At 64.1% G+C, this 27,795-nt stretch overlaps 2 protein-coding genes across 2 annotated transcripts in view; both read right to left on the bottom strand.

The window, feature by feature from the left end:
• SEMA7A (semaphorin 7A (John Milton Hagen blood group)) lies at window positions 1–26,479 on the bottom strand. Its single transcript, XM_032122649.1, has 14 exons — window positions 26,236–26,479; window positions 10,075–10,208; window positions 9,373–9,423; window positions 7,902–7,997; window positions 7,722–7,806; window positions 7,162–7,272; window positions 6,033–6,172; window positions 5,577–5,755; window positions 5,338–5,446; window positions 4,908–5,106; window positions 4,025–4,140; window positions 3,294–3,445; window positions 2,893–2,960; window positions 1–1,680 (listed from the first exon to the last, which is right to left on the bottom strand). Exons 1-14 carry the CDS (start codon window positions 26,348–26,350, stop codon window positions 1,334–1,336), a joined length of 1,902 nt encoding a protein of 633 aa, XP_031978540.1. The 5' UTR covers window positions 26,351–26,479; the 3' UTR covers window positions 1–1,333.
• The window catches only part of UBL7 (ubiquitin like 7), a 31,957-nt gene continuing 14,286 nt past the window's right edge, over window positions 10,125–27,795 (bottom strand). The window contains exon 12 of the mRNA XM_032122655.1: window positions 10,125–10,208. The gene's annotated coding sequence lies outside the window, so the exon portion shown is untranslated. The remainder of the gene's footprint in view (window positions 10,209–27,795) is intronic.

Genomic DNA, 27,795 nt, shown 5'->3' with positions numbered 1-27,795 from the left:
GCTGCTTTTTTCCACTCTTTATTCCAACCGTCCACTTTGGTTACAGGTCTGAAAGGGGATTTTTTTGTTGTTGTTGTTGCTGTTTTTTTGGTAGCTGTCGTGGTGCTTTCATTTTAATTGTCCTCTCCTGCAATCCGCCCCCACGTGCTGTAACGTTATAAAATCCTACGGTACAGTAATGAGCAGTCGATATAATAAATATCTGTTAGTCCACAAAGTTAAAGTGCTTTGAGAAGGGCTGTAAGAAGCTCTATCCTAGACTCGGGATGGGGGAACATCTCGGGAATGTAGTGCAGTAGGAAGCTCTGGCCCGCTGTCCACGGGGTGTGGACGGGGCACCTCCCCTGGCCCCGAGGCCCCGCGGGCTCCCCTGAGTGAGCGGGCCCGGAGCAGGAGCCGGGACAGGCATTGGAAGCACGGCCCGGGGCCGGGAGAGGTTTGGACAAGGAGTGGGATCCCCCTGTGCAGGGAGAGCATCCCGATTTTCACAGTTTAGTCTCGCTCCGAGACCTCCGAAAGCGCGAGGGAAGCGAGCCCCGGGCCTGCCCCGGCCCCAGGCTCGGGGGACAGAGGCAGAGCCCCCGCGCCGCCCTGAGATCCACGGCCGCTTTCCCTGAGGACGCCTGGTCCCTGTCCCGGGGAGCGGGGTGGGCGCAGGGACGGCCCCGCTGCCCCCGAAAATGCCCCTCAGCTGCCCGCAGAGGATTTGTGCGTCTCCAGCGTCTCCCCAGCGCCGCCCGCTCCGCTCCGGGCTCTGCTCCCACCTTCCCTTCCCGTCCCTTCGGCCCGGCCCTCCCCACATCCCCAATCCAGTCACCTTCCGAGGCTTTTCCATGCAAATTCCCAACGTGGCGCCGGCCCCCGCCGGGTTTTCCAGCGCCGATTCCCAACCTCCCTCCCACACCAAAGCCGGCTGCAAACAAAACATGACAAACCGAGCCCCCGAGCTCCGAGCCCTCCGGAGCGGGTGGGGGTGTCCCAGCTGCTGCCAACCCCAACAGTATCCATGAAAACCTTGGGAGGCAGCGACCCCCGCTGAGACCCCCCGGTGCGGAGGCCGAGGGCCGGCTCCTCCTCCTCCTCTTCATCACATGCAAGGAGTGGCCGCGCCCTGAGGATCAGTGCATGCATCGCTGGACATCCGCGATCACGGAGCCGCCCACCGCCACGGCCACCGCCGCGTGTCCCCGAGCCCTGCAGTCCCACCCTCCTCCCGAGGCTCTTCCAGCGAGGCCAGCGTGGAGAAGGCGCTGCTCCCTCGGGGAACAGCTCAGTGTCCGAGCAGCTGCAGAAATCGGGGATCCGCCGCGGGGGCGAGCGGGACGGCGCGGCGTCAGTGGAAGAGCTCGGCCAGGGCCACCACGAGCAGCAGCTGCAGCCACGAGGCCAGCGTGGCCGTGGCCCGGCCCTTCTGCGACTGGAAGCGCAGGCGGTCGAGCAGGCGCTCCTTGACCAGCGCCTGGCGGAAGCCGTCCTCTTCGGACACGCAGACGTAGTGGCCGTAGTGCTCGCGGCGGACGCTGGGGATGAAGTGGAAGCAGTCCTGCTGCGGGCGCGACGTGTTGCAGCTCTTGATGAGCACGTCCTCGTGGTACCAGTTGTAGGTGGCGTAGTGGGACTCGATGGAGCAGTTGAGGTAATAGCGGGAGAAGGGCATCACCGAGATGTTCCGGAAGTCGTCTGCGGGGACACGGGGCTCAGGGATGGCCGGGAAGCACGGATTGGGTTGATGGGATGGTGCCCGTGGCAGGAGGGGTGGAACTGGAGGGTCTTTAAGGTCGCTGCCAGCCCCAAGCACCCCGCTGCACGTAAGGACGGCAGCCCACGGCTGGTGAAGGCCGCAGGACTTTTCTGCCGGTTTAACCCTTCCCACCCAGCTCGGAAAAATGATTTCCACCCATTCCAGCTCGGTGTGTTGATTGCAGGGGCATTCCCAGTTCCCCAGCGACACCTCCCACCACCCAAAGCCATCCAAAGCCACCCAAAGCCATGCAATGACACCCAAACTTATCCAAACCCACCCAAATCCACCCAAAGCCACTCAAACTCATCCAAATGCACCCAAAGCCACCCAAACTCATCCCAACCCACCCAAATCCACCCAAACACACTCAAACCCACCCAAATCCACCCAAACCCACCCAAATCCACCCAAACACACTCAAACCCACCCAAACTCATCCAAACCCACCCAAACACATCCAAACCCACCCAAATCCACCCAAAACCATCCAAACCCACCCAAACTCATCCCAACCCACCCAAATCCATCCAAACACACTCAAACTCGTCCAAACCCACCCAAACCCACCCAAATCCACCCAAACTCACCCAAACCCACCCAAACACATCCAAACCCACCCAAATCCACCCAAAACCATCCAAACCCACCCAAACTCATCCCAACCCACCCAAATCCATCCAAACACACTCAAACTCGTCCAAACCCACCCAAACCCACCCAAACTCACCCAAACTCACCCAAACCCACCCAAACACACCCAAACACATCCAAACCCACCCAAATCCACCCAAACACATCCAAACTCATCCAAACCCACCCAAATCCACCCAAACCCACCCAAACTCATCCAAATCCACCCAAATCCACCCAAATCCACCCAAACACATCCAAACTCATCCAAACCCACCCAAACACATCCAAACTCATCCAAATCCACCAAAGCCACCCAAAGCCATCCAAACCTACCCAAAACCCACCAAATCCACCCAAATCCACCCAAACATATCCAAACTCATCCAAACCCACCCAAATCCACCCAAGCCCACCCAAACTCATCCAAACCCACCCAAACCCATCCAAAGCCTGGAGAATCCACCAATTCCTGCCCCAACCACGCCCTGGTCCTACAGCTCAGCACCTCCACGTACCTTCCTTGACATCCCCCCTCTGGCAGCTTCCTTGCCACGAGTCCAAGTTCAGGTTCTGGAGCACCTCCCTAGGGGACAGGAATGGGAATAAGCACCAACAGAACATCGGGAAGCGGCATTTTGGGGGCAGGAATGCCCCAGATGAGTGGGATGAGTGGGAATCTCCGCCCCCATCCCAATGTCGGAAGGTTGGAGATGAGCAACGTGAGGCCCAGCAGCGAGGACAGGGGTTGGGCGCTCAGAACCCTTCAAGGGAGGGAGGGGTCGGTGCAGAGCGCCCCAAACTTTTGGGGACAGGGCAGACACCCCAAACCCACGCACGGCCACGGCCCGGGAGGGGACCGCTGAGGGTGTGGGCGTTTGTGCCGCGGGATCAGGAGGTCGGGGTGGCCACCACGCACCGGCTGAGGGCCAGCGAGAGGCAGGAGCCGTTGGCCCAGCCGCAGTAGGGGTCCCGGGCCAGCACGCAGCTGTGGCAGTTGTTGCGGTACGCCCCGCACATGGCCATGGGCAGCTCCAGGACGCGGCTGCTGGAGCCCACGTACAGCACGGCCTGCGGGAGGAGAGCACAGGGAACAGTCATTCCACATCCCAGGGACAGCCGGGGAGGGCAGGAAGGAGCTGGAGCTGCTGGAGGGAGGCCACGGAGCTGCTCCGAGGGTGGAGACCCTCTGGAGCCAGGCTGGGAGAGCTGGGGGTGTTCACCTGGAGAAAGGAAGGATCCGGGGAGAGCTCAGAGCCTAAAGGGGCTCCAGGAGAGCTGGAGAGGGACTTGGGGGTGACAGGACACAGGGAATGGCTCCCCACCTCCAGAGGGGGGGGATAGGTGGGATATGGGGAAGGAATTGCTCCCTGTGAGGGTGGGGAGGGGCTGTGGCGGAATTCCCAGAGCGGCTGGGGCTGCCCCTGGATCCCTGGCAGTGCCCAAGGCCAGGCTGGACATTGGGGCTTGGAGCACCCTGGGACAGTGGGAGGTGTCCCTGCCATAGTGGGGTGGGACTGGGCGATCATTAAACGTCCCTTCCAACCCGAAGAATTCCATGATCCCACTCCCAGCCCCCCGCACTGGCGCTGACCCCTCTGTCCCAGCCTGACCAGCCCTCCACCCTCCTGCCCTGGAGCAGGGACCCACCCTGGCGTGGTCCAGGATCATGGACTGGATGGGGTCCTTGTTGGGGAACACCTGGATCTCCATGACGTTCTGCACCCCGTCCGGCAGCTCCACCACCTTGTGGATGGAGCCCTTGTCTGGGAAGAGAGAGGGATCCCGAGGGGAGGTGACGGTGCCAGGAGGAGCCTGCCTGGGTTCCCGGCGCCCGGAGAGGGCAGGATTTTCCCCGGAGCAGCCTCCCGAGGGAATGGGGCTCGGGAATCCTCATGGATTCCCCGTTCCCAAGCGGATCCCTCCTCCCCCTCAGCTGGTGAAGCCCAGCCCGTGCCGGGGTCAGGACCCCCCGGTGACCCCGTGTCCATCCCACAGCCCTTCCCGCTGGATCAGCCTTCCCAGGGGGACTCTGCGGGGCGTTTTCCAGGATTCTGGAAAATCAGACCAACGGGAGCGCTCGTGGGCCCTAATCCGACCCCAGCCACCCACCGAGAGCCGGCTGCAGCTCCTTAATCACAGATCGGGGATTTAAATCCCTGCAAGCCCCTCCACGAGCGCCGGAGAACAGATCCCAGCACGGAGCAGACGGAGGGATGAGCCCAGCTCGGGGAAGCGCCGGGAAACGACGGAGCCGCTCCTTTCGGGAAGGATTTCTGCTCCACCCCTGGGGCGGGCTGCGCCCCCCTCCCCGCTGGCAGCGGCCCCTCCGGGCCCCTCCCCCGTGCCTGGGATGCTGCCTGGAGCCCGGCTGTGCCCACGCAGCCAGGCTGGAAGCGTTCGGCTGTTCCCGGGACTTGGCAGCTCCCGCCTGCCTGACGAGCATATGCCGGGCTGGGAACGCAGCCCCGGCGCCGCCCCGCTCCCCCCGGGCGCTGTCCCCTCCCCCGGGCGCTGTCCCCGCTGGCGGTACCTGTGGCCAGGTAGAGCACGTTGTAGCGCTGCCCGTCGCCCGCGGCCACCTCGTGCACCCCGATCTTCTGGTAGCGGTGCTTGTTGTGGAACAGGGGGCTCCTGGAGGGCGACAGCGGCTCCACGCGCTCCTCCACCTCGGGGTGGCTGTCGGCGATCTTGAACGTCTCGCTCGGGGTGTGCTGCCCGGAGGGGACGCACTGCGGGCCGAGGGGACAAAAGGCGCCGTCAGAGCCGGCAGGGACAGTCCCGGCGCTGCTGTCTCTGTGCCCGTGCCAGCTGCCGCTGAGATGCTCCCTCCCCGTGCTTTCCACGGCGGGGTCAGACCTTATCCAGCCTCCTCCCACTGCCAGGGCTCGGCTCCTTCGCGCAGTGTCCCCTCCCCTGCCCCAGGGGCCCTCCCGGCCTCGGGACCCCCGAACCCCCCTCACCTGGCCGGGTTTGACCTCCGGGGTGGGGCCGGTGTAGCCTTTGAGCCGGGATGTCCGGAACACGTTGTCGATGTCCCCAAAGGAGTAGACACAGACAGCAGAGCTTCCCCTGAGGGGACAACGACAGGGTCAGGGGGACAGCGGCCGCCCCCTGGCTCTGTCCATGGCCGTGCCCGCTCCGGCTGTTTTCCAGAGGGAGAAGAGGGCTGGAAGGAAGGATTTGGGACAGGGCCCCTCACCAGGTGTTGGTGAAGAGCCCATAGACCTTGGAGCGCCGCCAGTCGCCCGCGGGGACGAAGAAGACGTCCTGCAGCCAGTTGAAGTTGCCCTTGGTGACGGGGTCCACGCAGATCAGCGTGGCCTTGAGGAACGTGGTCCACTTGGAGGCCGAGAGGGAGCTGGTTCCTCCCTTGTCCTCCTGGGGGACAGGGACAGCGGGGAGGGGGTCAGGGCTTGGCGGGAACACCCCAAACCCCCATCCCGAGGGATGAATTGGGAACTGCGGGATGCTGCAACACCCCAGCGAGACGGAGCAGGGAGTTCTGTTCCCTGCGAGGCCAAAGGACGTGGCTGTGCCCACCCAAAGTCGGTGTCACAGGGGCCAAACCGAGCCTGGCTGAGCCCAGGGGAGCTGGCACGTCCCCTGTCACCCCCGGAGCTGCCCTGGCTCCCGGCCCGCCCCATCCCCGAGGTACCTTACACAGCTGGGCCACCCGCGAGATGTTCCTGGGCGCCTCGGGGCTCTTGTCGGGGTTGTCCTCGCGGAAGAAGTAATAAATCTTGTCCTGGTGAGGCTCCTCGTGCCTCAGCGTGGTGGCCTTGACAAACTGAGGGTCTGGGGAGGGAAGGGACAAAGCCTGAGCCACACGGATTCCATCCGGGAAAGCCGCCGGTGCGGACAGGGCGGGGAAGGGGACAGAGCAGCGCCCCAGGGCAAGGACAGCTCCCAGCCCAGCCTCCCCCTCGCCGCCCCCTTCCCGGGGCTTCCCACTGCTCCGCCTCCCGCCCGACCCCACGGACTCATTCCCGGCAGGGAACAGCTCCCTGGAGCCGCCTCGGCAGCCAAGGAAAGCCGCGTCCCTCCTCGCTCTGGGAGCTGTTACGGGAAGGAAGGACCCCTCAGGAGGAGGAATGCGCGCTGTTTGTCGGGAAAACCCCGTGATGCCGATCCTGTTAATACAGCCCTGCCACGCCGGGCGTCCCTGGGTCCCCCTGAGCATCCTTAGCTGCTGTTCCCATGGCAGAGAACGTGCCGGGATCAGAGCGCTGCTGTTCCCAGGGCAGGGGCTCTCCCGGGATCAGTCTGGCAGCCCCGGGGCTCTCAGCTCTGCTTTGGTTTCCCCTCCCTGCTGTCGCTTCAATTCAGTTTTTACCCCAGCGATCCCCCATTTCCCGGTGTCCCCGGGAAGCCAGCGCAGCCCCGTGGAAGCGGAGCAGGCTCCTGTCCCCATGTCCCCACCCTGTCCCCAGCGTGCCCCTGCCCCAGTTTCACTCCAGCCGGGTTTGCCCAGAGCCCCTGCCCGCAGTGGAAGTTGCCCAACGCCTCGGGGAAGCTGCCGGGCATTTTGCACAAGCCCATTTCCTTCCCCGTGCCAGAGGGACTGGCCAGCCTCATTTCCCATCCCCCGAGGAGGGGAAAGTCACTCCTGAAGCGGTGGCATTCCCCCAGCTGCAGGGGACAGCTGCCTGGCACCGGGGGCACCTGGCCAGCCCCCACCGCAGACCCCAAATGAGAAGCTCCGGAGCTTCTCCTGCCCCAGCTGGGCACAGGGGACGTTCCCAGAGTCCGGCTGGGATCCCCCAGCGGGAGCGTCCCCCACTCACTCTGCATCACCGTGTCGCTGGTGTAGAGCTCTCCGCCGCCCCTGACGCGGCGGAAACGCGGGATCTTCCCGTTCTGCTGGCTCTTCTTGATGGTGGAGTAGATGTCCTGGCCTGCGGGACACAGGGATTGGGGAGAGGAGAAGGAATGAGAGCAGCCGGGACTCCCCGGGCACGTGGATTCACAGAGATGGTGGATATGGAACAGGACCCTCCATCCTGCCAGGGCTGCCCCAATCCTTAAAGGGTGCCAGGGGCAGATTCTTGGGAAGGATCCTCACCTGTCCCTCCTGCCAGGCCTGGAGTGGTGGGATCACTGCAGGCCCCCCCTTTCGAAGGTCCCTCCCACCCCAAAACATTCCTGATTCCCAACGTTCCTCCCGTGCCCCAGGTGGGAATATCCATGCTCTGTCCCAAAGGGATGGAACAAGGAGCGCTCGGGCCACCCAGAGCAGGGGACAGAGCCCTCGGAGCAGCCTCAGGGGCTCCCTGTTTGTCCCAGGGAGTTTCTGTGCACAGCAAAACCACTGGAAAACGGGAGAAGAGGAAAACATCCATCTCACCATCGACGACGACGAGCGTGTTGGAGTCAGGGGTGAAGGGAGCGATCCCTCTCCCATCCCAGGGTGGGCTCTCCTTCCTCTGTGTCTGGGGAAGGACACAAAGGGATCCTGAGTGGGATCAGGCCCTGCAGGAAGCGGGAGGCCGGGTTTTCCCTGCCTGGCTGGGGGAAGGATCCCTACCACATTCCAGCAGGTGGGAGCGCAGGCGCCGGTCCCGCACACCAGGAGCCCGTCCCCGTACTGCTCCACCAAGGTCAGGTAATTCCGGCTGTCCTCCTGCCGGGGGGAGAGGAGCCCGGGAATGGCGCTGCAAAGCCCCCGGCACCGCACGGCTTCCCAGATTTTACCTGGATCTTCCCAGGTCTCCTCACCCAGAGGGAGCTTGTGAAGAGCACACACAGCTCCTTCACCCCAGATCCTCCAGCCCTCCCCATCCCGCTGTTCCCAGATCCCCCAGTGCTCCCCATCCCGCTGCTCCCAGATCCCCCAGTGCTCCCCATCCCGCTGCTCCCAAATCCTCCAGCCCTCCCCATCCCGCTGTTCCCAAATCCTCCAGTGCTCCCCCTCCCGCTGTTCCCAAATCCTCCAGTGTTCCCCATCCCGCTGTTCTCAGATCCTCCAATGTTCCCCATCCCGCTGTTCCCAGATCCTCCAGCCCTCCCCATCCCGCTGCTCCCAAATCCTCCAGTGCTCCCCATCCCGCTGTTCCCAGATCCCCCAGTGCTCCCCATCCCGCTGCTCCCAGATCCCCCAGTGCTCCCCATCCCGCTGCTCCCAGATCCCCCAGTGCTCCCCATCCCGCTGCTCCCAGATCCCCCAGTGCTCCCCATCCCGCTGCTCCCAGATCCCCCAGTGCTCCCCATCCCGCTGCTCCCAAATCCTCCAGCCCTCCCCATCCCGCTGTTCCCAAATCCTCCAGCCCTCCCCATCCCGCTGTTCCCAAATCCTCCAGCCCTCCCCATCCCGCTGTTCCCAGATCCTCCAGTGTTCCCCATCCCGCTGTTCCCAAATCCTCCAGCCCTCCCCATCCCGCTGTTCCCAAATCCCCCAGTGTTCCCCATCCCGCTGTTCTCAGATCCTCCAGTGTTCCCCATCCCGCTGTTCCCAGATCCTACAGCCCTCCCCATCCCGCTGCTCCCAGATCCCCCAGTGCTCCCCATCCCGCTGTTCCCAAATCCTCCAGTGTTCCCCATCCCACTGCTCCCAAATCCTCCAGTGCTCCCCATCCCGCTGTTCCCAGATCCTCCAGCGCTCCCCATCCCGCTGTTCCCAAATCCTCCAGTGTTCCCCATCCCGCTGTTCTCAGATCTTCCAGTGTTCCCCATCCCGCTGCTCTCAAATCCTCCAGCCCTCCCCATCACGCTGTTCTCAGATCCTCCAGTGTTCCCCATCCCGCTGTTCCCAAATCCTCCAGTGTTCCCCATCCCGCTGTTCCCAGATCCTACAGCCCTCCCCATCCCGCTGTTCCCAGATCCTACAGCCCTCCCCATCCCGCTGTTCCCAGATCCTACAGCCCTCCCCATCCCGCTGTTCCCAGATCCTCCAGCCCTCCCCATCCCACTGCTCCCAAATCCTCCAGCGCTCCCCATCCCACTGCTCCCAAATCCTCCAGTGCTCCCCATCCCGCTGTTCCCTCGGGGGTGGGACTTACCAAATTCCCAGACATCACGCACTGGCCTTCATTTTTCACTGGGAACTCTTCCTAGGATAAAAGAGAGGAAACACTTCCATTCCCGCTCTCCCAAGGCCGGCAGGCGTGGGCTCGGCACCCTACAAGGTCACCAAACACCGCAAAGTGTCCTTGTCCCCCCCCCTCCGGGTCTGAAATCCCTTGGGAAGGCCAGGCTGGATCCCGGGAAGAGATGGCAAGAGTGAGGCAGCCCGGGCTGCTCTCCAGAGGGCTGGGAAGAGGACTGGTCCCTGTGGGGACAGGAACCGCAGTGTTCCGGGAACACCAAGGGAAGGGTTTGGGCCCAAACTTCACTCAGTGGCTGGGAAGGATGAAACAGGGTCAGGACGACGCCCACTGCGGGGTTTTCCTGCTCCCTGAACTCCCTGCCTGGCTCGGAGCTCCCAGCCTCGGAGGAGCAGCTCCGACGGCGGGGAAGAGCGGGATCGTAGCTTCTCCGCAGTGACGGAATCCGAGTGTCACTGCTCACACTCCGAAAAGCACCCCCGGCTGGAATCGCCCTCCCTTGTGGGGCAGCAGGATCACACCCAGGGAAGAACCCACCCGTGGCCGTTCTTTCCTGGTGGGATGGGGCCGGCTGGGCAGAGAGCTGGGAATGTGGGCTGGGAGATGGGTCCCGCACACGTTTGTAGGGCTTTGGGGCCGCTAGCAGAGCCTCCTCACCGTGTAGTTCTCGCGGCTTGCAAAGTCGTAGTAGTAGAGCCTCCCCTCGCCCCCGATGAAGATGGAGGAGGTGTTTTCCTGGTGGAAGAACACCGGGAACCTCTCCCTCCGCGGGAACACATATTCCTTGGCACCTGGGGACAGCACCGGTGTCAGGGACCGGCTGCGGGAGCCCCCGGTGATCCCGTCCCTTCCCGTGCCCTTGAGGAAAAGCACCGCGCGGGGCTGGGGCCCTCCGGGAGGGTCGGGAAAGGGACAGGCGGCTGCTGGGCTCCAGCCATTGTCCCCTGGTCCCCGGGGCCGGGAGAGCTCCACAATGGAGAGAGGAAGCCGGGGAATTGCGGCAGGAGCTGCGATTGCAGGAGTGGGAGCTCGGAGTGCCGCAGCAGCCCCGGCTCGGAGCGCTGCCTCCCCGCATCCAGCACCACCCGCATGCCAGCTGTGGGACCAGGGATCCCTCTCCCACCCTGGCAGCCTCTGCAGGCAGCGCCAGAGAGATTTGGGTCCTGCACCTCCTTCCCAGGGCCAGGAGGGATGGACAGGGCTGGGATTGCCAGGAGGGATGGACAAGGTTTGGATCCCCAGACCAGAGTCCAGGTGGCACAGGGGAACCTAAAGCCACAACTCCCGGGGCTCCGTGCCCCAGACAGGAACCAAAAGTGGCTGCAAGGCCCCAGACGCCCCAGCCGGGAGCAGAGCCGCCCGTCTGCCCCTGCCCTTCCTCTTTCACAGCCCGGCTTTTCCAGCTCCCCTTCCCTACAAACCCCGCCGTTCCTGCGTGCCCAGCTCGGCTGCGGGAGGCTGGCCCTGTGCTGCAGGGGGGACTGGCCCCTCCTGAGTGTCTGCTGACCCCTCCCGGGTGTCTGCTGACCCCTCCCGGGTGTCTGCTGACCCCTCCCGGGTGTCTGCTGACCCCTCTGGGTGTCTGCTGTCCCCTCCTGGGTGTCTGCTGACCCTTCCTGGGTGTCTGCTGTCCCCTCTGGGTGTCTGCTGTCCCCTCCCGGGTGTCTGCTGTCCCCTCCCGGGTGTCTGCTGACCCCTCCTGGGTGTCTGCTGTCCCCCCATGGGTGTCTGCTGTCCCCTCTGGGTGTCTGCTGTCCCCTCCCGGGTGTCTGCTGACCCTTCCTGGGTGTCTGCTGTCCCCTCTGGGTGTCTGCTGACCCCTCCCGGGTGTCTGCTGTCCCCTCCGGGGTGTCTGCTGTCCCCCCCTCGGGGTGTCTGCTGTCCCCTCGGGGTGTCTGCTGTCCCCTCCCGGGTGTCTGCTGTCCCCTCGGGGTGTCTGCTGTCCCCTCCCGGGTGTCTGCTGTCCCCTCGGGGTGTCTGCTGTCCCCTCCGGGGTGTCTGCTGTCCCCTCGGGGTGTCTGCTGTCCCCTCCCGGGTGTCTGCTGTCCCCTCCTGGGTGTCTGCTGTCCCCTCGGGGTGTCTGCTGTCCCCTCTGGGTGTCTGCTGTCCCCCCCATGGGTGTCTGCTGTCCCCTCCGGGGTGTCTGCTGTCCCCTCGGGGTGTCTGCTGACCCCTCCCGGGTGTCTGCTGTCCCCTCCGGGGTGTCTGCTGTCCCCTCGGGGTGTCTGCTGTCCCCTCCTGGGTGTCTGCTGACCCTTCCTGGGTGTCTGCTGTCCCCTCCGGGGTGTCTGCTGTCCCCTCGGGGTGTCTGCTGACCCTTCCTGGGTGTCTGCTGTCCCCTCTGGGTGTCTGCTGTCCCCCCCATGGGTGTCTGCTGTCCCCTCCCGGGTGTCTGCTGTCCCCCCCATGGGTGTCTGCTGTCCCCTCCGGGGTGTCTGCTGTCCCCTCGGGGTGTCTGCTGTCCCCCCCATGGGTGTCTGCTGTCCCCTCCCGGGTGTCTGCTGTCCCCCCATGGGTGTCTGCTGTCCCCTCTGGGTGTCTGCTGTCCCCCCATGGGTGTCTGCTGTCCCCTCTGGGTGTCTGCTGTCCCCTCTGGGTGTCTGCTGTCCCCTCCGGGGTGTCTGCTGTCCCCTCCCGGGTGTCTGCTGTCCCCCCATGGGTGTCTGCTGTCCCCTCCCGGGTGTCTGCTGTCCCCTCTGGGTGTCTGCTGTCCCCTCTGGGTGTCTGCTGACCCCTCCCGGGTGTCTGCTGTCCCCTCTGGGTGTCTGCTGTCCCCTCTGGGTGTCTGCTGTCCCCTCGGGGTGTCTGCTGTCCCCCCATGGGTGTCTGCTGCCCCCTCCCGGGTGTCTGCTGTCCCCCCCATGGGTGTCTGCTGTCCCCTCCGGGGTGTCTGCTGTCCCCTCCCGGGTGTCTGCTGTCCCCTCCGGGGTGTCTGCTGTCCCCTCGGGGTGTCTGCTGTCCCCTCCCGGGTGTCTGCTGTCCCCTCGGGGTGTCTGCTGTCCCCTCCCGGGTGTCTGCTGTCCCCTCCGGGGTGTCTGCTGTCCCCCCATGGGCTCCCCGGTCCTGCAGCCACCCTTGGGCAGCCCAGCCTGCCGAGGTGCTCGGGGATGGCAGCAGAGGGATCGCTCCAGGGATCAGGGCTGCCCTCTGCCCCGGCACTCCGAGGCCGGCATTCCTTCTTTTTCCTTTCCCAAAGAGAGGGGCCTTTGCCCTGGGAGCGCTCCCAGCGCTCAGCCAAAGGCCGGGAGAGGCCCTGGAGCTGGCAGCCGGCACCGCGGGGCGATTAATCAGCGGCACGTGGCTCTCTCTATTTACAGGGCTGACACTTGGCAGGGCCCGAGGAAGCCCTGCCCGGCCCGGCGCTGCCTCTGCCCCGCTGAGCCAAGAGGGAAAAGGCCGATTAGAGGTCACCGGGGCCGCTGAATTCCCGCTGGCTTTGTGGGGTTATTCCCACCTCCTCGGGGTCCCTCATCCCTGCGGGGTTAAACGGGCAGAGTTTTCCCAGCAGGGCTTGGGGAAGCTGCCAGAACCCCCCAGGTCTGGTTTGGGAAGGGCTGTGGGGACACAGTGAGGGGACACCTCCATGTCGCCTTCCCCTTGGGACCCTCAGCCCGGCTGGATCCCGGTCCCTGCTGGCCCCTGTGCCCTGCCCAGCCTTCCCTGCCCCTCCCGTGTCCGAGGACTCGGAGAAGCTGCTGAGCCTGAGCTGGAGGAGCTGGCACGGAGTCCTGCAGGGTGACTCTGCAGCCGGGCCTGCCCTCGGCCAGGCTCGGTCTCAGCCTGCCCAGGAGAGCAATAATCCCCTTTTCACCCTCTCCCTTCCACAGCCCTCGCAAATCCCACTCCCGGGCACCCCAAAGTGCTGTGAGCCTGTCACCAGCACAGCCCGAGCAGGTCTGGCCAGACCTCACCAAACTTTACTCTCGTAAACTTTACTCCAGCCCCAAAATCGCTGCTAATCCAGGCAAATCTCCACCCGCAGCTCCTCCACCTCCCCCGTTCCACACTTCTCTCCTGCTGCCCTGGGGCTCCTTTGGAGCCTCTTCCCGACCTTGCCCGAGCCGGGCGAGCCGTGCCGAGCTGCGAGGCCGCGCTCCTCTCCAAAGACCAAAAACAAACCAGCCCCAAACAATCCCTTGGCTGGCGCCGGCGCTGTTGTTTATCCTGCAGCTCCCCGGGGACCGCTGTGAATCACGGAGAGAGAACAGCTCTGCCAGCCAGGGCCCGCCAGCGCGCCTGGGCTGAGCTCTGCGCTGCCAACGGAGGCTCCAAAGGCTTCCAGGAGCGCCTACTGGGGTCCCTCTGCCTCTGGGGCGGCCCTGCAGAGCTGGTCCTGAGTCCGGCTCTGCCTCCAGCGGCTCGGATTAGGGAAGTGGTTTGATCCCCTTCTCCCCTGGCAGGGTGCAGGAGCAACCCTGCACCCCCAAACTGGGGTGTCCGGGGTTTGAACACCTTCAAGAGATGAGGATGAGGAGGCAAAGGGCACCTGGTGGCCCACAGGACCGTAAAATCATGGCATTGTTTGGGTTGGAGGAGACCTTAAAGCTCATCCCGTTCCACCCTGTGCCAAGGGCAGGGACACCTCCCACCATCCCAGGGTGCTCCAAGCCCCGCCCAGCCTGGCCTTGGACACTGCCAGGGACGGGGCCATGTCCCACTGTGTCCCCAAAGAATGGGACACGTCTCCCCTGGTGGATCCAAAGCTGCTTTTGACACGGGGAAGAAAGAAAGGCTCGTCCCCTTGGAAAGGGGAAGGCTTGACCCTGCCGTCACCCTCGCTCCCAAATCCAAGCCCGGAGCTCTAGGGGACACAGGGCTCATTCCCAGAGCCTGGCTGACCCCGCCGAGCCCCTGTGCCCGGCATTTGCTGCCAGCCCCACGCCGGCGCAGGAATCAATGGCACCGCTGTCCGTGGAAATGTCCCTGCTCCGGCGGCGTGAATGGGAGAAAGGGCGGCTTTGTGCTCGGGAGAGCTCCACGCCAGAGGGGAGGGGAAGCATCAAATCGGGGAGAGAGGCAGCCCGGCGCATCTCGGAAGGATGCCTGGGGGTGAGGGAAGGCAGCAGGGAAGGGAGCAGGGAAGGGAAGCGGGAGGTGCTCCGGATGCGAGGCAGAGAAGGGAGCAATCCCGCCGCCCATCTGGGCACAGCTTTGTGACTCCCTGTGGGCCCAAGAGCCCCTGGAGAAGCACCAGAGCTTCCCAGCGCATCCCAGCGCATCCCAGAGCCGGCTGCTCCCACCTCCGGAGCAGAGGGGCAGCGTGGGCTGCAGCCTCTCCAGGCGAGCTCCGTCCCCCGGCCCGGCTGGGGCTGAGTCAGCACCGCCTTCCCGCTCCTCGCTCCAGCATTCCCGGCTGGCAGCGGCTCCCGCAGCCCAGACGCTCCTTAGTCACCGGCTCGCACCGCTCCCGGCTCCGGGAGGGGGGAGTTCTGTGGGAATGCTGGTGCTGGGGCAGCCCGGAACGGAGGTGACGGCTCCAAATCAGGAGCTGAGATGAAGCTCGGGAGGAATGAAAGCGGGAGCAGGATGAGAGCAGAACCCGGCGGGTTTCGGGAGCTGATCCTTCGCTTGCTGCCCACAAACCCCTTCTAAGAGGGAATCACCTTGGAATATGAGGTGGGAGAGCAGGGTGTGGACTCTGCCTGCTCCCTGGGATTGCCCGCTCCTGGAATTTCCTGCTCCCTGGAATTGCCCGTTCTCACACGGCACCTGCGCTATCCCGAACTCTCCTGCCGCTGCCGTGGGACGAGGACACGGGGCCAGGCCGCCAGCACATGGAAAATCGGGATTCACACGGGGCCGGGCCGCCAGCACATGGAAAATCGGGATTTACGCGGGGCCGGGCCGCCAGCACACAGAAAATCGGGATTCACGCAGGGTGGGGTCACCAGCACATGGAAAATCGGGATTCACGCGGGGCCGGGCCGCCAGCACACGGAAGATCGGGATTCACGCAGGGTGGGGCCGCCAGCACATGGAAAATCGGGATTCACGCAGGGTGGGGCCGCCAGCACATGAAAAATCGGGATTCACGCGGGGCCAGGCCGCCAGCACACGGAAAATCGGGATTCACGCAGGGTGGGGCCGCCAGCACACGGAAAATCGGGATTCATGCGGGGCCAGGCCGCCAGCACATGGAAGATCGGGATTCACGCAGGGTGGGGCCGCCAGCACATGGAAAATCGGGATTCACGCAGGGTGGGGCCGCCAGCACATGAAAAATCGGGATTCACGCGGGGCCAGGCCGCCAGCACATGGAAGATCGGGATTCACGCAGGGTGGGGCCGCCAGCACATGGAAGATCGGGATTCACGCAGGGTGGGGCCGCCAGCACATGAAAAATCGGGATTCACGCGGGGCCAGGCCGCCAGCACATGGAAAATCGGGATTCACGCAGGGTGGGGCCGCCAGCACATGGAAGATCGGGATTCACGCGGGGTCAGGCCGCCAGCACATGGAAAATCGGGATTCACGCGGGGCCAGGCCGCCAGCACATGGAAAATCGGGATTCACGCAGGGTGGGGCCGCCAGCACATGGAAGATCGGGATTCACGCGGGGCCAGGCCGCCAGCACATGGAAAATCGGGATTCACGCAGGGTGGGGCCGCCAGCACATGGAAGATCGGGATTCACACGGGCGCAGTGACGAGCCCTGGCAGCGCGGCAGAGGCAGCCGGGTCCCGGCGCCGCCGCGTTCCCGACGCCCCGGCAATCCCGCCGGGAATTGTCGCCGCAGCGCGTGGCAGCGCTGTCACTCACGGTGGCCCCGATGGCACCGCCACCTGCTCCGCTGCCCGCGCAGCGCACGGCGGGCACGCTCCTGCCTCCGCCAGCGCTCGCAGCCCTCCCCGCTCCAAACATTCCCTGGCTTGGATTCCTTCCTTCCCTTTCCAGGATCCCGACCCCGATGACAGCGTTCCGGCAGGGATCGGCGCTGGAGGCAGAAGGAAAAGCCGCCTTCCCGGGCTGATTCAAGGGCTGGGAATGTAGGAGTGTCCCCTGATGTCACCCCTTCATCTGTGCCCCAACCCCGGCTGAGTCAGGACCCTGGGCTCGCCGCATCATCCCACTGCTGGGAAATCCATCAGGAGCCGCCTGGATGCGGTGACAGCGGTCCCTGTCCCGCTCCCCCTTCCCCGAGGGAGACCGCAGGATGCGTGACACGCAGCCCAGGTCTGGTTTTCCCGGGAGTGTGATTCAGGCCGGCTGCCTGAGTCACCCCGGTTGGGGTCAGGGCTCCATCCCAGCTCCCGCACCGCCCCGCGATGCCGCTGGAGTTCTGGTATTCCCTCCGGCCAGGCCAGGAGGACAATCCCTGGATTTCCCACCTGCTTGGAGAAATACCAGCCCCACCATCTCCCCCAGCAGCCACCCCAGGGGGATGGGGACATCCCAGCGGGCTGCCAGGGTCCCATCCATCCCTGGAGCAGGGCTGGATTCACCACAGTGCTCCCATCTCCGCTGCTTCCTCCCCAGTTCCACCATGGATGCCAGCAAGAAGCCAAGCTGCATTTTTTTTCTCTTTTTTTTTTTTTTTTTTTTTTTAGATGATCTATAAATTCCCAAATCGAGGCATTTCAGGAAGAGGAAATATGTCTCCAAGGAGCTGCTGTGCTAAGTTTTCCTTCCAGCGTGACTGTGCTGGAAGGGAACAAAGTGACACGAGGGAACAGTGTGACACCAGGCAGGCACGGCAGGGACAGGGAGGGGCTCCCCAGAGCCCTGCTCGCCCAGGAGCGTCCCCTTGCCGTGGGATGGATGCCCCAGGCAGGTTCCCGGAACCCGGCAGAGCCTGCAGCAACGGGGTTTTTTATAGGAACAAGCTGACTGCAAATGAGGAGTTTCAGAAGGAGCATTTTTTGGGGGCAGGTTTGCTCCGACCTGCCACGGAATAATGGAAGGGTTGCAGCTATGAGGTCCTGGCACGCTGCCACCGCCACCGCAGCTCGAGAAAAGTCACTCATTTCACATTTCCTGGGAAGGTTTTCGATAAGGAGGCGAAACAAAAGTTGCAAGAGGCGAGAAATGCGGCGACACCACTTCCTCCCCCTGTCCCCTCCTGTCCCCAGCTCCTGCCGCCTGCGCCCTGCCCAGCTGCGCCCCAGGATCCCCGGGGCTGTGCCCTCGGACACCCCTCTGGAGAAGGAGAGGCCTGGAAGGGCTGTGGGATCACGCCATGGGGAACAGGGCAGCCCCGCAGCGTTTCGGTTCGTCCCGTGCCCCCACGTGAGTCATTTCTCAAAGCAGAAGAAGCAGAGCAGAACCGACACCTCCAGGTTCCTGTTCCGTCCCGCCAGCAGCTCCCAAATACCATCCCGGCCCCGCTTTCACTCCCTCCCCGTCCCCCTCCTGCTCGGCTCGGAGCCGGCTGGGGCGCGGCCACGAGCCGGTGCCTGGCACGGCTCAGGAGGGGTCGGTGCTTTCCTGCTCCGCCCTCTCCCTGAAAGGAGCAGGGCCCCCCCGAAACTCCTGGGGAACAGCTGTGGGAGCCAGGCAGCCTAAAATCGCTGAAGCGAGGCATCCCCTGCTCCCGGTGGCCAGGGGAACACGCAGCTCCCTGTCGCGGGAAGCCCCAGCTCGTGTCCATCCCTGTTGGAATTCTCGGTCCCTTCCCACGTATCCCAAAGTCCGCCCCGCCTCTCCCGGCCCCGCGGGGCAGGGAAGGGCACGGGCCAGGTACGGCGGCGATGCTGCGGGCACAGCCTTGCCTCGGCCGCAGCTGCATCCTGGGAGCGTGCCCGGAAAGGATGGAGCAGTTAAATGGTTTCCCAAAGTGCTTTTCCATCAGCCCGGGGCGGGTAAAAGCCCTGCCCGGAATTTCCCTGTTCCCTCCATCCTGCAGGAAAGGCTGCGGTTCCCGAAAGCAGCCGGGCTGGGAGGGATGGACTGGGCTGTGGGCTGCTTCCCTTCCCATTTTCCAGCTGGGACCCGGGGGAAGATCCAGCGCCTCACTCAGAGCCAGCACAGTCGGGGAGAGGGGCTGGGGTGACACACAGCCCTAAAAACCCGCTAAGGGGCCCAGGAGCTTACAGGAAACCCCCAACAGAGAGGTGTGAAAGGCCTGCGGGGAAGCGCAGCAGGGCCCCCACGTTCTCAGCCCCGCAGCCTGACCCGTCTCACGCCTCTCTCTCATTCCGAGATCCCGCCTAGGCCGGGCCCCGGGGCTCATCCGGAGTTTCTCATCCTGCCGTGCCCCCGAGGCAGTTTGGAGATGAGCAGCGATTCATCGCCCGCCAAGAAAGCTCCGCGTTCTCTCATCTCATCTTATCTCTGCCTCCCCAACGCTTCCGAGCTCCGGGAGGAAGGGCACGGCCTTGCGGGACCACCAACACCAACATCCTCCCTCAGCGGGGCTTTTCCACCCCTGCATTCCCAGCTGCCTCCCCACAGCACATCCCGCTCTTCCCGGGCTCCTTCCCCGCCCCAACCCCGCAGCTCCCGCACTCCCGGGGTGCTCGCTGTGCCCTGGAGAGATCCCTGCCATCCCCGGCTTTTCCGGGGCCGGGCAGACAATGGGGCCCGCAGGGATCCATCCCACAAAAGGCGCCAGCCCCCGTGCGATCCCGCTGCCCGCAGAGCGCTCTCGGAGCACACAAATGCGCTTTTTCAGAGCCACGCTCCAAAGGCGATATCCTGGCACGCCAAGCATTCCCGAGCTATTTCTGGGAGCGCCTGGAGGGGAGCTGGGGCAGGAATGGGGGGCGCAAAACCCCTTTTGGGTTTGGTAACCGAGCTGCTGGGCTTGGGATTGCTCCGAAGCTCTTCTGGGAGCTGCGCTGCCAAGATCCCTGCTCCGAGCAGCCTCCGAGCCGGAGCTGGAATTGATCCCAAACACCCACTCAGCGGGCAACAAAAGAGACCCCTAACCCGCATCCCGGGGCGGGGGGGAAAGACGAGCCCTGGATTCAAAGCTCTGCTCGCCCCACGCTCCAGGAACGCTGGAATTCTCCCTGTGAAACACCCAATTCCTGGCTGCCGGGCTCGGCAGCAATTCCATGAATGCTAACACGGCCCCGCTCTCCCCTGCTCGCTCCCCCCCCCAATTATGCAGCACTGGAGCTGCAAGGCGAGGCCGGAGCCTTTGATTCCATGGATTTCTGCCATCCGGCAGGTCCGGCATTCCCGGCTGCCCCGGGGCCGAGCTGCTCGCTGCACCCCACGGCTCGCAGGGGCTAAATTTAGAGCCAGGTTTTGTGGCGTTCCAAAGGCTCCGCAGTGACAGTCCCAGGCGGGAGCTGGGAAGCGGCAGCCTGTGGTTATGGAATTTTATCCCGCGGCCGGCGGAACAATGGCACGAGCACCGCTGGATGTTGTGTGGACACAACAAAGGATGGCTTCAGCGGGACCTGCGAGCCGCTCCCACCCCAGGAAAGTCAGACCCAGGGATTGATTTCCCAGAAAAGGCCTTCCAGGGCCATCAACCAGCAGAACAACGCTGCTTAACTGGCTTCCCTAGCCCACCTCCCCGCAGCTGGAAAACCCTTCCCGGGCACGTTCTCCTTGCCCAGGGGTGGGCACAGGGCACGGCCGCCCGTGGAGTTCCCCAGGGAGGTCCCAAGGGAAGATCCAGAGGTTTTATCCCTGTGGAACACACGGGAGGTGTGCATAGCGCAGGCCCATCCCAGCGGGATTGGGATCAGCCCCGCCGTGCCCTTCCCGGTGGGATCGGGATCAGCCCCGCCGTGCCCTTCCCAGTGGGATCGGGGATGGCCCCGCCGTGCCCTTCCCAGCGGGATCGGGAATGGCCCCGCCGTGCCCTTCCCAGCGGGATCAGGATCAGCCCCGCCGTGCCCTTCCCAGTGGGATCGGGATCAGCCCCGCCGTGCCCTTCCCAGTGGGATCAGGATCAGCCCCGCCGTGCCCTTCCCAGCGGGATCAGGATCAGCCCCGCCGTGCCCTTCCCAGTGGGATCGGGATCAGCCCCGCCGTGCCCTTCCCAGTGGGATCGGGAATGGCCCCGCCGTGCCCTTCCCAGTGGGATCGGGAATGGCCCCGCCGTGCCCTTCCCAGCGGGATCAGGATCAGCCCCGCCGTGCCCTTCCCAGTGGGATCGGGGATGGCCCCGCCGTGCCCTTCCCAGCGGGATCGGGGATGGCCCCGCCGTGCCCTTCCCAGTGGGATCGGGATCAGCCCCGCCGTGCCCTTCCAGCGGGATCGGGAATGGCCCCGCCGTGCCCTTCCCAGTGGGATCGGGAATGGCCCCGCCGTGCCCTTCCCAGTGGGATCGGGATCAGCCCCGCCGTGCCCTTCCCAGTGGGATCGGGGATGGCCCCGCCGTGCCCTTCCAGCGGGATCAGGATCAGCCCCGCCGTGCCCTTCCCAGCGGGATCGGGATCAGCCCCGCCGTGCCCTTCCCAGTGGGATCGGGGATGGCCCCGCCGTGCCCTTCCCAGTGGGATCGGGATCAGCCCCGCCGTGCCCTTCCCAGCGGGATCGGGAATGGCCCCGCCGTGCCCTTCCCAGTGGGATCGGGGATGGCCCCGCCGTGCCCTTCCAGCGGGATCGGGAATGGCCCCGCCGTGCCCTTCCCAGCGGGATCGGGGATGGCCCCGCCGTGCCCTTCCCAGCGGGATCGGGAATGGCCCCGCCGTGCCCTTCCCAGTGGGATCGGGGATGGCCCCGCCGTGCCCTTCCAGCGGGATCGGGAATGGCCCCGCCGTGCCCTTCCCAGTGGGATCGGGGATGGCCCCGCCGTGCCCTTCCAGCGGGATCGGGGATGGCCCCGCCGTGCCCTTCCCAGTGGGATCGGGATCAGCCCCGCCGTGCCCTTCCCAGCGGGATCGGGAATGGCCCCGCCGTGCCCTTCCCAGCCTCCTCCTGCTGCAGGAGGCTTCCCACACCTGCCAGGAGCTTCAGGTGCGTGCCAGCCCTGGGACCTTTTGGGTTTGTGCCAGGGAATGCCGCGGAGCGCTCCCCAGCACCCCCTCCGTGCCCGCTGACCCCCCGGCAGCCGGACACAGGATCCCCATTCCCCTCACGTCCAGCCCTGGCTGCAGCTCCGCATTTCCCAGACTTGGAAAGCCTCAGGGGCGGGAATGTGGAACCAGACACTCGGGCCAGACTTCCCGAAACTCCAAGAGCCGAGCAAAGCCGTGGGCAGGGCTGGGCAAGCAGCCTCAGAGCAGGTGTCCGGCCCAGACTGGCCGTGAATTCCTCAAGGAAACTCCCAAGACTCCTGGAACTCGCGGTGCCCCCTCCCTCCCACAGCACCACACCCCAGAGAGGGGAATATCTGACCCCAGGGGATAACGAGACCCGGGATCACCGCTGCAGGGGGGCACTGACCCAGTGACCAGGGCTCAGGCCGGGGAGGGGACAGGTGACAGCAGCAGAGCTGTCATTAAGGACGGGATTTGTGACTCAAAACCTGTCCCCCCACACCTAAACCACTCCGGAATTACGGCAGAGGCTCCCACATCCCGCGGCGTTCTGAGTGGAGCTGGGACCGGCAGGAAAAGGGTGCCCGACAGGAGGAACGAGCTCTGTTCTTGGAGCAGCCAGGAATAGCCACATGCCACGGGACGGAGGTGGCTGCAAAGCCCTCCCCCGCTCACCTCCCAGCCCTTTGGGTACGAGATTGCCCTTAAAAAGCTCCTTCTAAAAGTACTCCGCACTCAGATTTATTTCGTGCTCGAGTTTAGATTTAGTCTGTGTTCCAGCACTCGGGTTTAAATTTAGTCTGTCCCATATAAGTCACCGAGTCTGACTGCATCACCCACAGAACACCTTTTCCCAGGCCAATTTTCAGCAGTTCCGTCCCCAAATTGGCTGGTGCAGAGCTGGGAAGTTGGTCAGGATTTGGTATCTGGCTCCCTATTCCAGCCACAACTTCCACCAGTCGTGCCCTGCCTGTTGTTTTTGTGTCATGCTCTTGCAACAGGAGGTGCCTGTGATTCACTCCATTTGTTTGGTTTGCTTTTCTTCTTTTTCAATCCGTGCACAGCAAAACGTATTTTTCTTTTTTTTTTTCCCCTCCTTTTTTTTTTTCCCAACCAACATTTTCTGCTCCCAGCATCCCCCAACCCTGTGAGAAGGAGAAAATAGCACTGCTGGGAAAGCGAGCAGCTTTCTCCTGGAAATGGTGATGCTCCGAGAGCTTGGTGGGAAAGTGTCCTACAAAGATGTTTCACACCCCGGGACCACAAAAAACCCAGAGATGTTGTCACTGAGGAGGAAAAGCTGCTGCTGGCACCGAAATTCCCTGGTTTGCCACAACAGGAAGAGATGAGGACCTTAAAGATCATCTCATCCCATTGTTCCCCCCCTGCCATGGGCAGGGACACCTTGAACTATCCCAGGTTGCTCCAGGCTCCATCCAGCCTGGCCTTGGGCACTGCCAGGGATCCAGGGGCAGCCCCAGCTGCTCTGGGCACCCTGTGCCAGGGCCTGCCCACCCTCACAGGGAACAATTCCTTCCCAATATCCCATCTATCCCTGCCCTCTGCCAGTGGGAAGCCATTCCCTGGGTCCTGTCCCTCCATCCCTTATCCCAAGCACCTCTGCAGATCTCCCAGAGCACTTTCCAGAAGGTTCTGTAGGGACACAGCTCCACGGCGCCGGGGCACGGAGAGCTCCCCGCAGAGCCCCCCCAGCCCTGCTGGCACAGCTTTCCCAGGCAAGGAGGCAGCCAAGCCTAGCAAAGCCCAGGAGCAGTTCCAGGCAGCCCAGGCAGGTTCCCAGAACTGCCATTCCAAGGGCTCGCTGTATCCCGGGGCAGGCTGGAGCCAGCTCCCACCTCCGAGGCAGCCAAGCGTCGATTGGACAACCCTCCTGTTCCCTCGGGGAGCTGCTTATCCCAGCACCTGCTCCCTCCGGCTCCCCGCTCACCTGTTAATGAGCTGGGAATAATTAAACAGCCAGAGCCCATCCTACCCCGCAAACATCCGAGTTTTCCTTGGATCCCTGCACGTGTGGCTGAGCAGGGACAAATTCCTGAGCGTGGCAGCAGCTCCGGCCGAGCCCGAGCCGCGAAGGCCCCGGGCTGCAGCAGCCCCAGCCCGCCCGCAGGCTCCGTGCCACGCTCAGCGTTTTCACCGTGCTCGGTGACTTTCCGGTCAGGAGACAGCCGGGCTGCGGTGTCCCCTCCCGCTGCCACCCTCCCCGGGCCCGGGACACGCGGGATCGGTGCCGAGGAGCAAGAGCTCCGTGTGGGATGCGGCCGCACCTTTTCCAAAGCACAGCCCAGCGGGTCAGCGCTGCGCTGGGAAAATCCAGGCAGGCAGGGGAGGATGGGGAGGGAAGGGATGGTGGGAACGCGGCGTGCGGGGCTGGAGCACTGCGCCAGCCCGGCTGCTGAGCTCAGCCTGCCCCGCCGGCCTCAGCCAGGAGCGAACTCGGCGTTCGGATCTCCTTGAGGACACGGGGAAGGGCAGCGGCCCCGAGACAGCCCGGGTCAGCTGAAGAAGGAACGGAGCAAAGGCCCTGCCAGCGAAAATGACCCGAGGCACTCGAGAGCCCAGCAGTGATGTGGAGCTGACCTTTGCCCGGGCTCCGCGAGAGGAAGGAATCCTGCAGAGCCAGGAGTGCTCGGCAGTGACCACTTGCCCGTAGGGCCCGGAGCTGGCCACCTGTGCCGGCTGCTGGGAGAGCCCCAGGGGCTATGGAGCTGCGGAACACTGCGCTCCAAAGCGATGGGAATTACTAACCCAGGAGCACCGACACAGGCCCACGGTGCTCCTTTGTCTGCAGGTCTGAGCTCAGGCTTGTGCCACCTCAGACTGCGGACATTTAGTCCCAGTTTACCGCGTCCCCTCCCCTATTTCTTACTGGGAACTGGGGGGCAAACCAGAGGAGTGTTTCAGGGAGCTGCAGGGAGGGCAGGACTCTCCCTGGATCTGGCAAACCCAGGGAGACTCCAGGTGTCGCCGAATCCACCACAAACCAGTCGAACGAGACTTTTGGTGTCACAGACTCGCAGGGCACGGTGCCGGCGAGGGAAGCGAGGCCGAGAGATGGAAAAGCAGCCGCAGCTTTGCCCGATTTCCTAGTGCGGGCAGGGAGGGATCCCTCCTGCGGAGAGCCTGGCTCTGCCCAGCCCCGCGGGTCCGTGCCCTCACCTGCTCAGGGCTGCAGCACCTGGAGGTGCCTTTGCCGAGCCGCATCCCCCGCTGCTGGTGCGGGGCTGTGGCGTGGAAGAAATTTAATTAGGGGAGAGCTGCCAGCTCCCGCAGAGCCCAGGGCCAGCCCTGCACCACTGCAAACGCAGCACCGGGCCCGGAACGCCGCTCCGCATCCGGCCCCCACCGCCAGGAACGGGGGGCCGAGCTGCAGATCAGCCCTGCGGCTCCATCCCCCCGCACGGCGAGGGCTGGGCTCGGAGCGGGGCTGCAGCTGCAGCGGCCACGTACTGAGCCCCCGCCGGCCCCGCTGAACATGCTGAGCTTTCACGGAGCCCGGAGCATGGGGAAGTTCGCCTCAGCCACAGCAGCCCCCGGGCCGTTTCTTCATCCTCCTCCTCGTCCCCGCCCTCGTCCTTGTCGCACAGACCTACTTCGGGAGGGTAGAGGTTACACCAAGGAGCTGTTAAATAAATAGGACACGGCTCCCTCCCCTCCCTCGCTGACTGCAATCCCTCTCGGCCTGGGGCCCTGCCGAGTTCTCCGGAATAATTAGAGACGCAGATAAGCGCAGAGCAGAGTTAAACTGAGCAGGTGAGCATTCCAACGCTAATTGGTTTCGGTGACAGGTGCTGGCAGCCTTCAGTGCCACCCGGACTCAGGCGAGGGACAAACCGACAGCATTGTGCAGGGACACAGGTGGGGGACCAGCCACCCCATCCCTGCCTTCCCATTTCCAGCCACGCCAAACCCCGACACTTCCACCGCAGGGCCCGGGGAGATCTCCGTGGAGCAGCAGCTCCTGCCCCACTCCCTTTTCCCAGCCCCTTCATTTGCCTGCAGCCAGCACCGGTGACGCCATAGCGGAGCAGCCTCCCCTGCCCTGCCGGTGCCTCTCCCCTTTGTGTGACAAGGTGACAGGCAGAGGCCACCTCCGAGCCGCGCACACGGCCCGCGGCCCCCGCGCTGCCCGGGGAGGGCACCGCAAATGCCAGCAGAGGGCTAGCAGATGGCACGGAACGAGCCGGGGGAAACGGGTGTTCTCGGAAGTTGCCAGGGAATGAGGAGCACAGAGGAGCCCTTGTGCTGCAGAGCCCGGCCCGCCCGCCCAGCCAAAGCCAACGGGGTCTTTGTTCCAGCCAGCCTGGAGGGGATTCATCCCGGAGCTTGGGAAGCACGGGATAAAACCAGCGCCGACACAGCAGGCTCGGAGCTTGAAAACATTTCTTTGTTCGGCTTTGCGGAGATCCGATCTGGTTACAAAGTCCTTACGTGCCGTTTGTAAATTTTCCCGGAGACCAGGGGTCCTCGGCAAATATTTACTCACCAAACTCATCTGCAGCGAGCAGGGCGAGTTAAAGCAGATGAATAAGTGCATTAACTATGTAAATACACTTCTCGTTCTGGAGAGCTGCAAGTTAGGAAATGCGTCCTGTGGCTGCCTCAGAGGTTTTTGACAGCCTTTAGTACGCCCAGCTGATAGGGGGGGCAAAAAGCTGTTCGACAGCCTTTAATGTCCCCAGCTCGTAGGAAAACGCTTTTAAAGCATAAAAAAAAAAGGAAAGAACAATCTAAAAATCCAATTAAAAGCCAGAAGCCCGAGCCCACAGGCGTTTTAGCTGAGTATAAGGAGAGCCAAAAGCCTCCCCGAGGAAACAAAAGAAATAAAAATAGACCGACTCTGCTCAAAGGACGAGAGCCAGGTAGGAAGGAGCCGGCGCAGGGAGCAGCCGCATCCCTTTGGGGACAGCCCGGGACTCACCTTGGGGAGCCGCGATGATCCTGGGGTTCACCTTGGGGCGCCCCGCTGCCCACGTGCCCAGCTGGCCGAGCCACAGGGCCAGCAGGAGGGCAACAGGCGACCTCCTCCAGCCCATTCCTAGTCCGGGAGCGAGCCGGGATCAGCAGCCGAGCGGGCTGACAGCTGCATCTGCCCGCTTACAAAGGGCTGGGAGCACCCGGCCGCAGCCAATGGCGGGGAGAGGGCGGGTCTTGCATCGAGAATAGAGAGAGCCCCGAGCCACTCGAATTAACACCTGAGCTCCGCCGCTCCGTCCCTGCAGCTTTTACGGGGGGCTTTTTGGTCTTTTTTTTGGGTTTTCCTCCTCCTCCTCCTCCTCCTGCAAGGGGAAGGTGCGGGGGTTGGTGGCTTTGTTTCCCCTCGGGCTCTGGGAAAAGCCGCAGCTGGCCTGAGGTCTGTAAAGAACTTCCCCCGAGGGCTGGGGAGGGGAAAATAAAGGTTGGGATGAGTGAAACGAAAGTGGAAATAGGGCTAAGAATAGGGGCAGAGAGCAGTGACGGGGGCGTTAGGCAGGGGCTGTGCTGGGGCCAGAGCCAGGTACGCCGGCAGGAGCGGAACAGCTGGATCAGGAGCGGAACAGCTGGATCGGGAGCCCCTGCCAGGAGCAGCAGGATGCAGCAGGGCTGCAGCGCGTCCTGTGTGCCAACAGGAAAGGGCCGCTCCTAGGGACACGGAGCTGGCACCACGGGCTCCCTGCGCTGTCACACCCCCCCTTCTCCCGGCCGCACGCGGCAGGGAATGACATCCCGGAGTGGCTGTGGAGCCGGGATGAAGGTGAGCCGGAGGTGAGCCCTTCCCGACCGTCCCGTCCCTTTGTGGCGCGGGTGCTCCCCGAAAGGACACGCCGAGCACGCCCCGCGTGTGGCACCGCCTTCGGAAAGTCAGCTCCTTTTCCCAAAGGTCCCCCCGGAGAGGCCGGGAAGGGCCGGGGAGCCTTTGTGCCGCTGGTTAATGAGAGGAGCGGGGCATTCCGAGCACGGAGAGCGAGCTGCGACGTGACCGGAATGGGAGAAGCCCACCGGGAGCGCGCAGGGATGAGACGCAGCTGCGCCCTTTAAAGTCGGGCTTGAAGCTCAGCCCCGGCCGTGCTCCGCTCCTGGAGGGATGAACAGCGGCGGGGCAAGGGGGGGCATTCCGGAGGAAGCAGAAAAACCTTAATGAGCCGGCTAATGGTGAATTTTAAGGAGCCACAGGGATTTCCCGGCGCCTCTTCGTGTGTGTGGGTTCATCTTTCTCTTTGGCGGGGTAATTTACAGGGGGAAGACACACACGCACTCTGCTCTCTCACCTCTGGCCGTGGTGATGGCCAGCCCTGAAGCGCTCTGTGCTCGCCCCGAAGTGGCCCAGGGGGAGCTGCATTTCCCTACCTCCTCCCCAAGGTGCCAGGCCTCGTTAGCGCTCGGTTTCCAGCAGGGAAAAAAAAAAGGAGTTTTCTTCCTGAAAAACACCCCTGCAAACGGAGTTTTGTCCTTCCACCCCTGCCTTGCCCCTGCCCAGCAGCTGGGGGCTCTGCGTGGGTTT

This window comes from Corvus moneduloides, chromosome 13, assembly GCF_009650955.1.
Source record: "Corvus moneduloides isolate bCorMon1 chromosome 13, bCorMon1.pri, whole genome shotgun sequence".
Taxonomy (NCBI): Eukaryota; Metazoa; Chordata; class Aves; order Passeriformes; family Corvidae; genus Corvus; species Corvus moneduloides.
Note: the sequence above shows the minus strand (reverse complement) of the source record. Positions and strands in the feature narration are given on the sequence as shown.

What these genes read in the sequence shown, in the direction of transcription:
- SEMA7A (XM_032122649.1), bottom strand. Translation starts at nt 26,350, where the DNA reads ATGGGCTGGAGGAGGTCGCCTGTTGCCCTCCTGCTGGCCCTGTGGCTC. An exon ending in GATCATCGCGGCTCCCCAAG is followed by an intron (nt 10,209 to 26,235) that starts GTGAGTCCCGGG and finishes TGCTGTCCCCAG; the next exon opens with GTGCCAAGGAATATGTGTTC. An exon ending in CTCTCGCTGGCCCTCAGCCG is followed by an intron (nt 2,961 to 3,293) that starts GTGCGTGGTGGC and finishes CCTGTCCCCTAG; the next exon opens with GGAGGTGCTCCAGAACCTGA.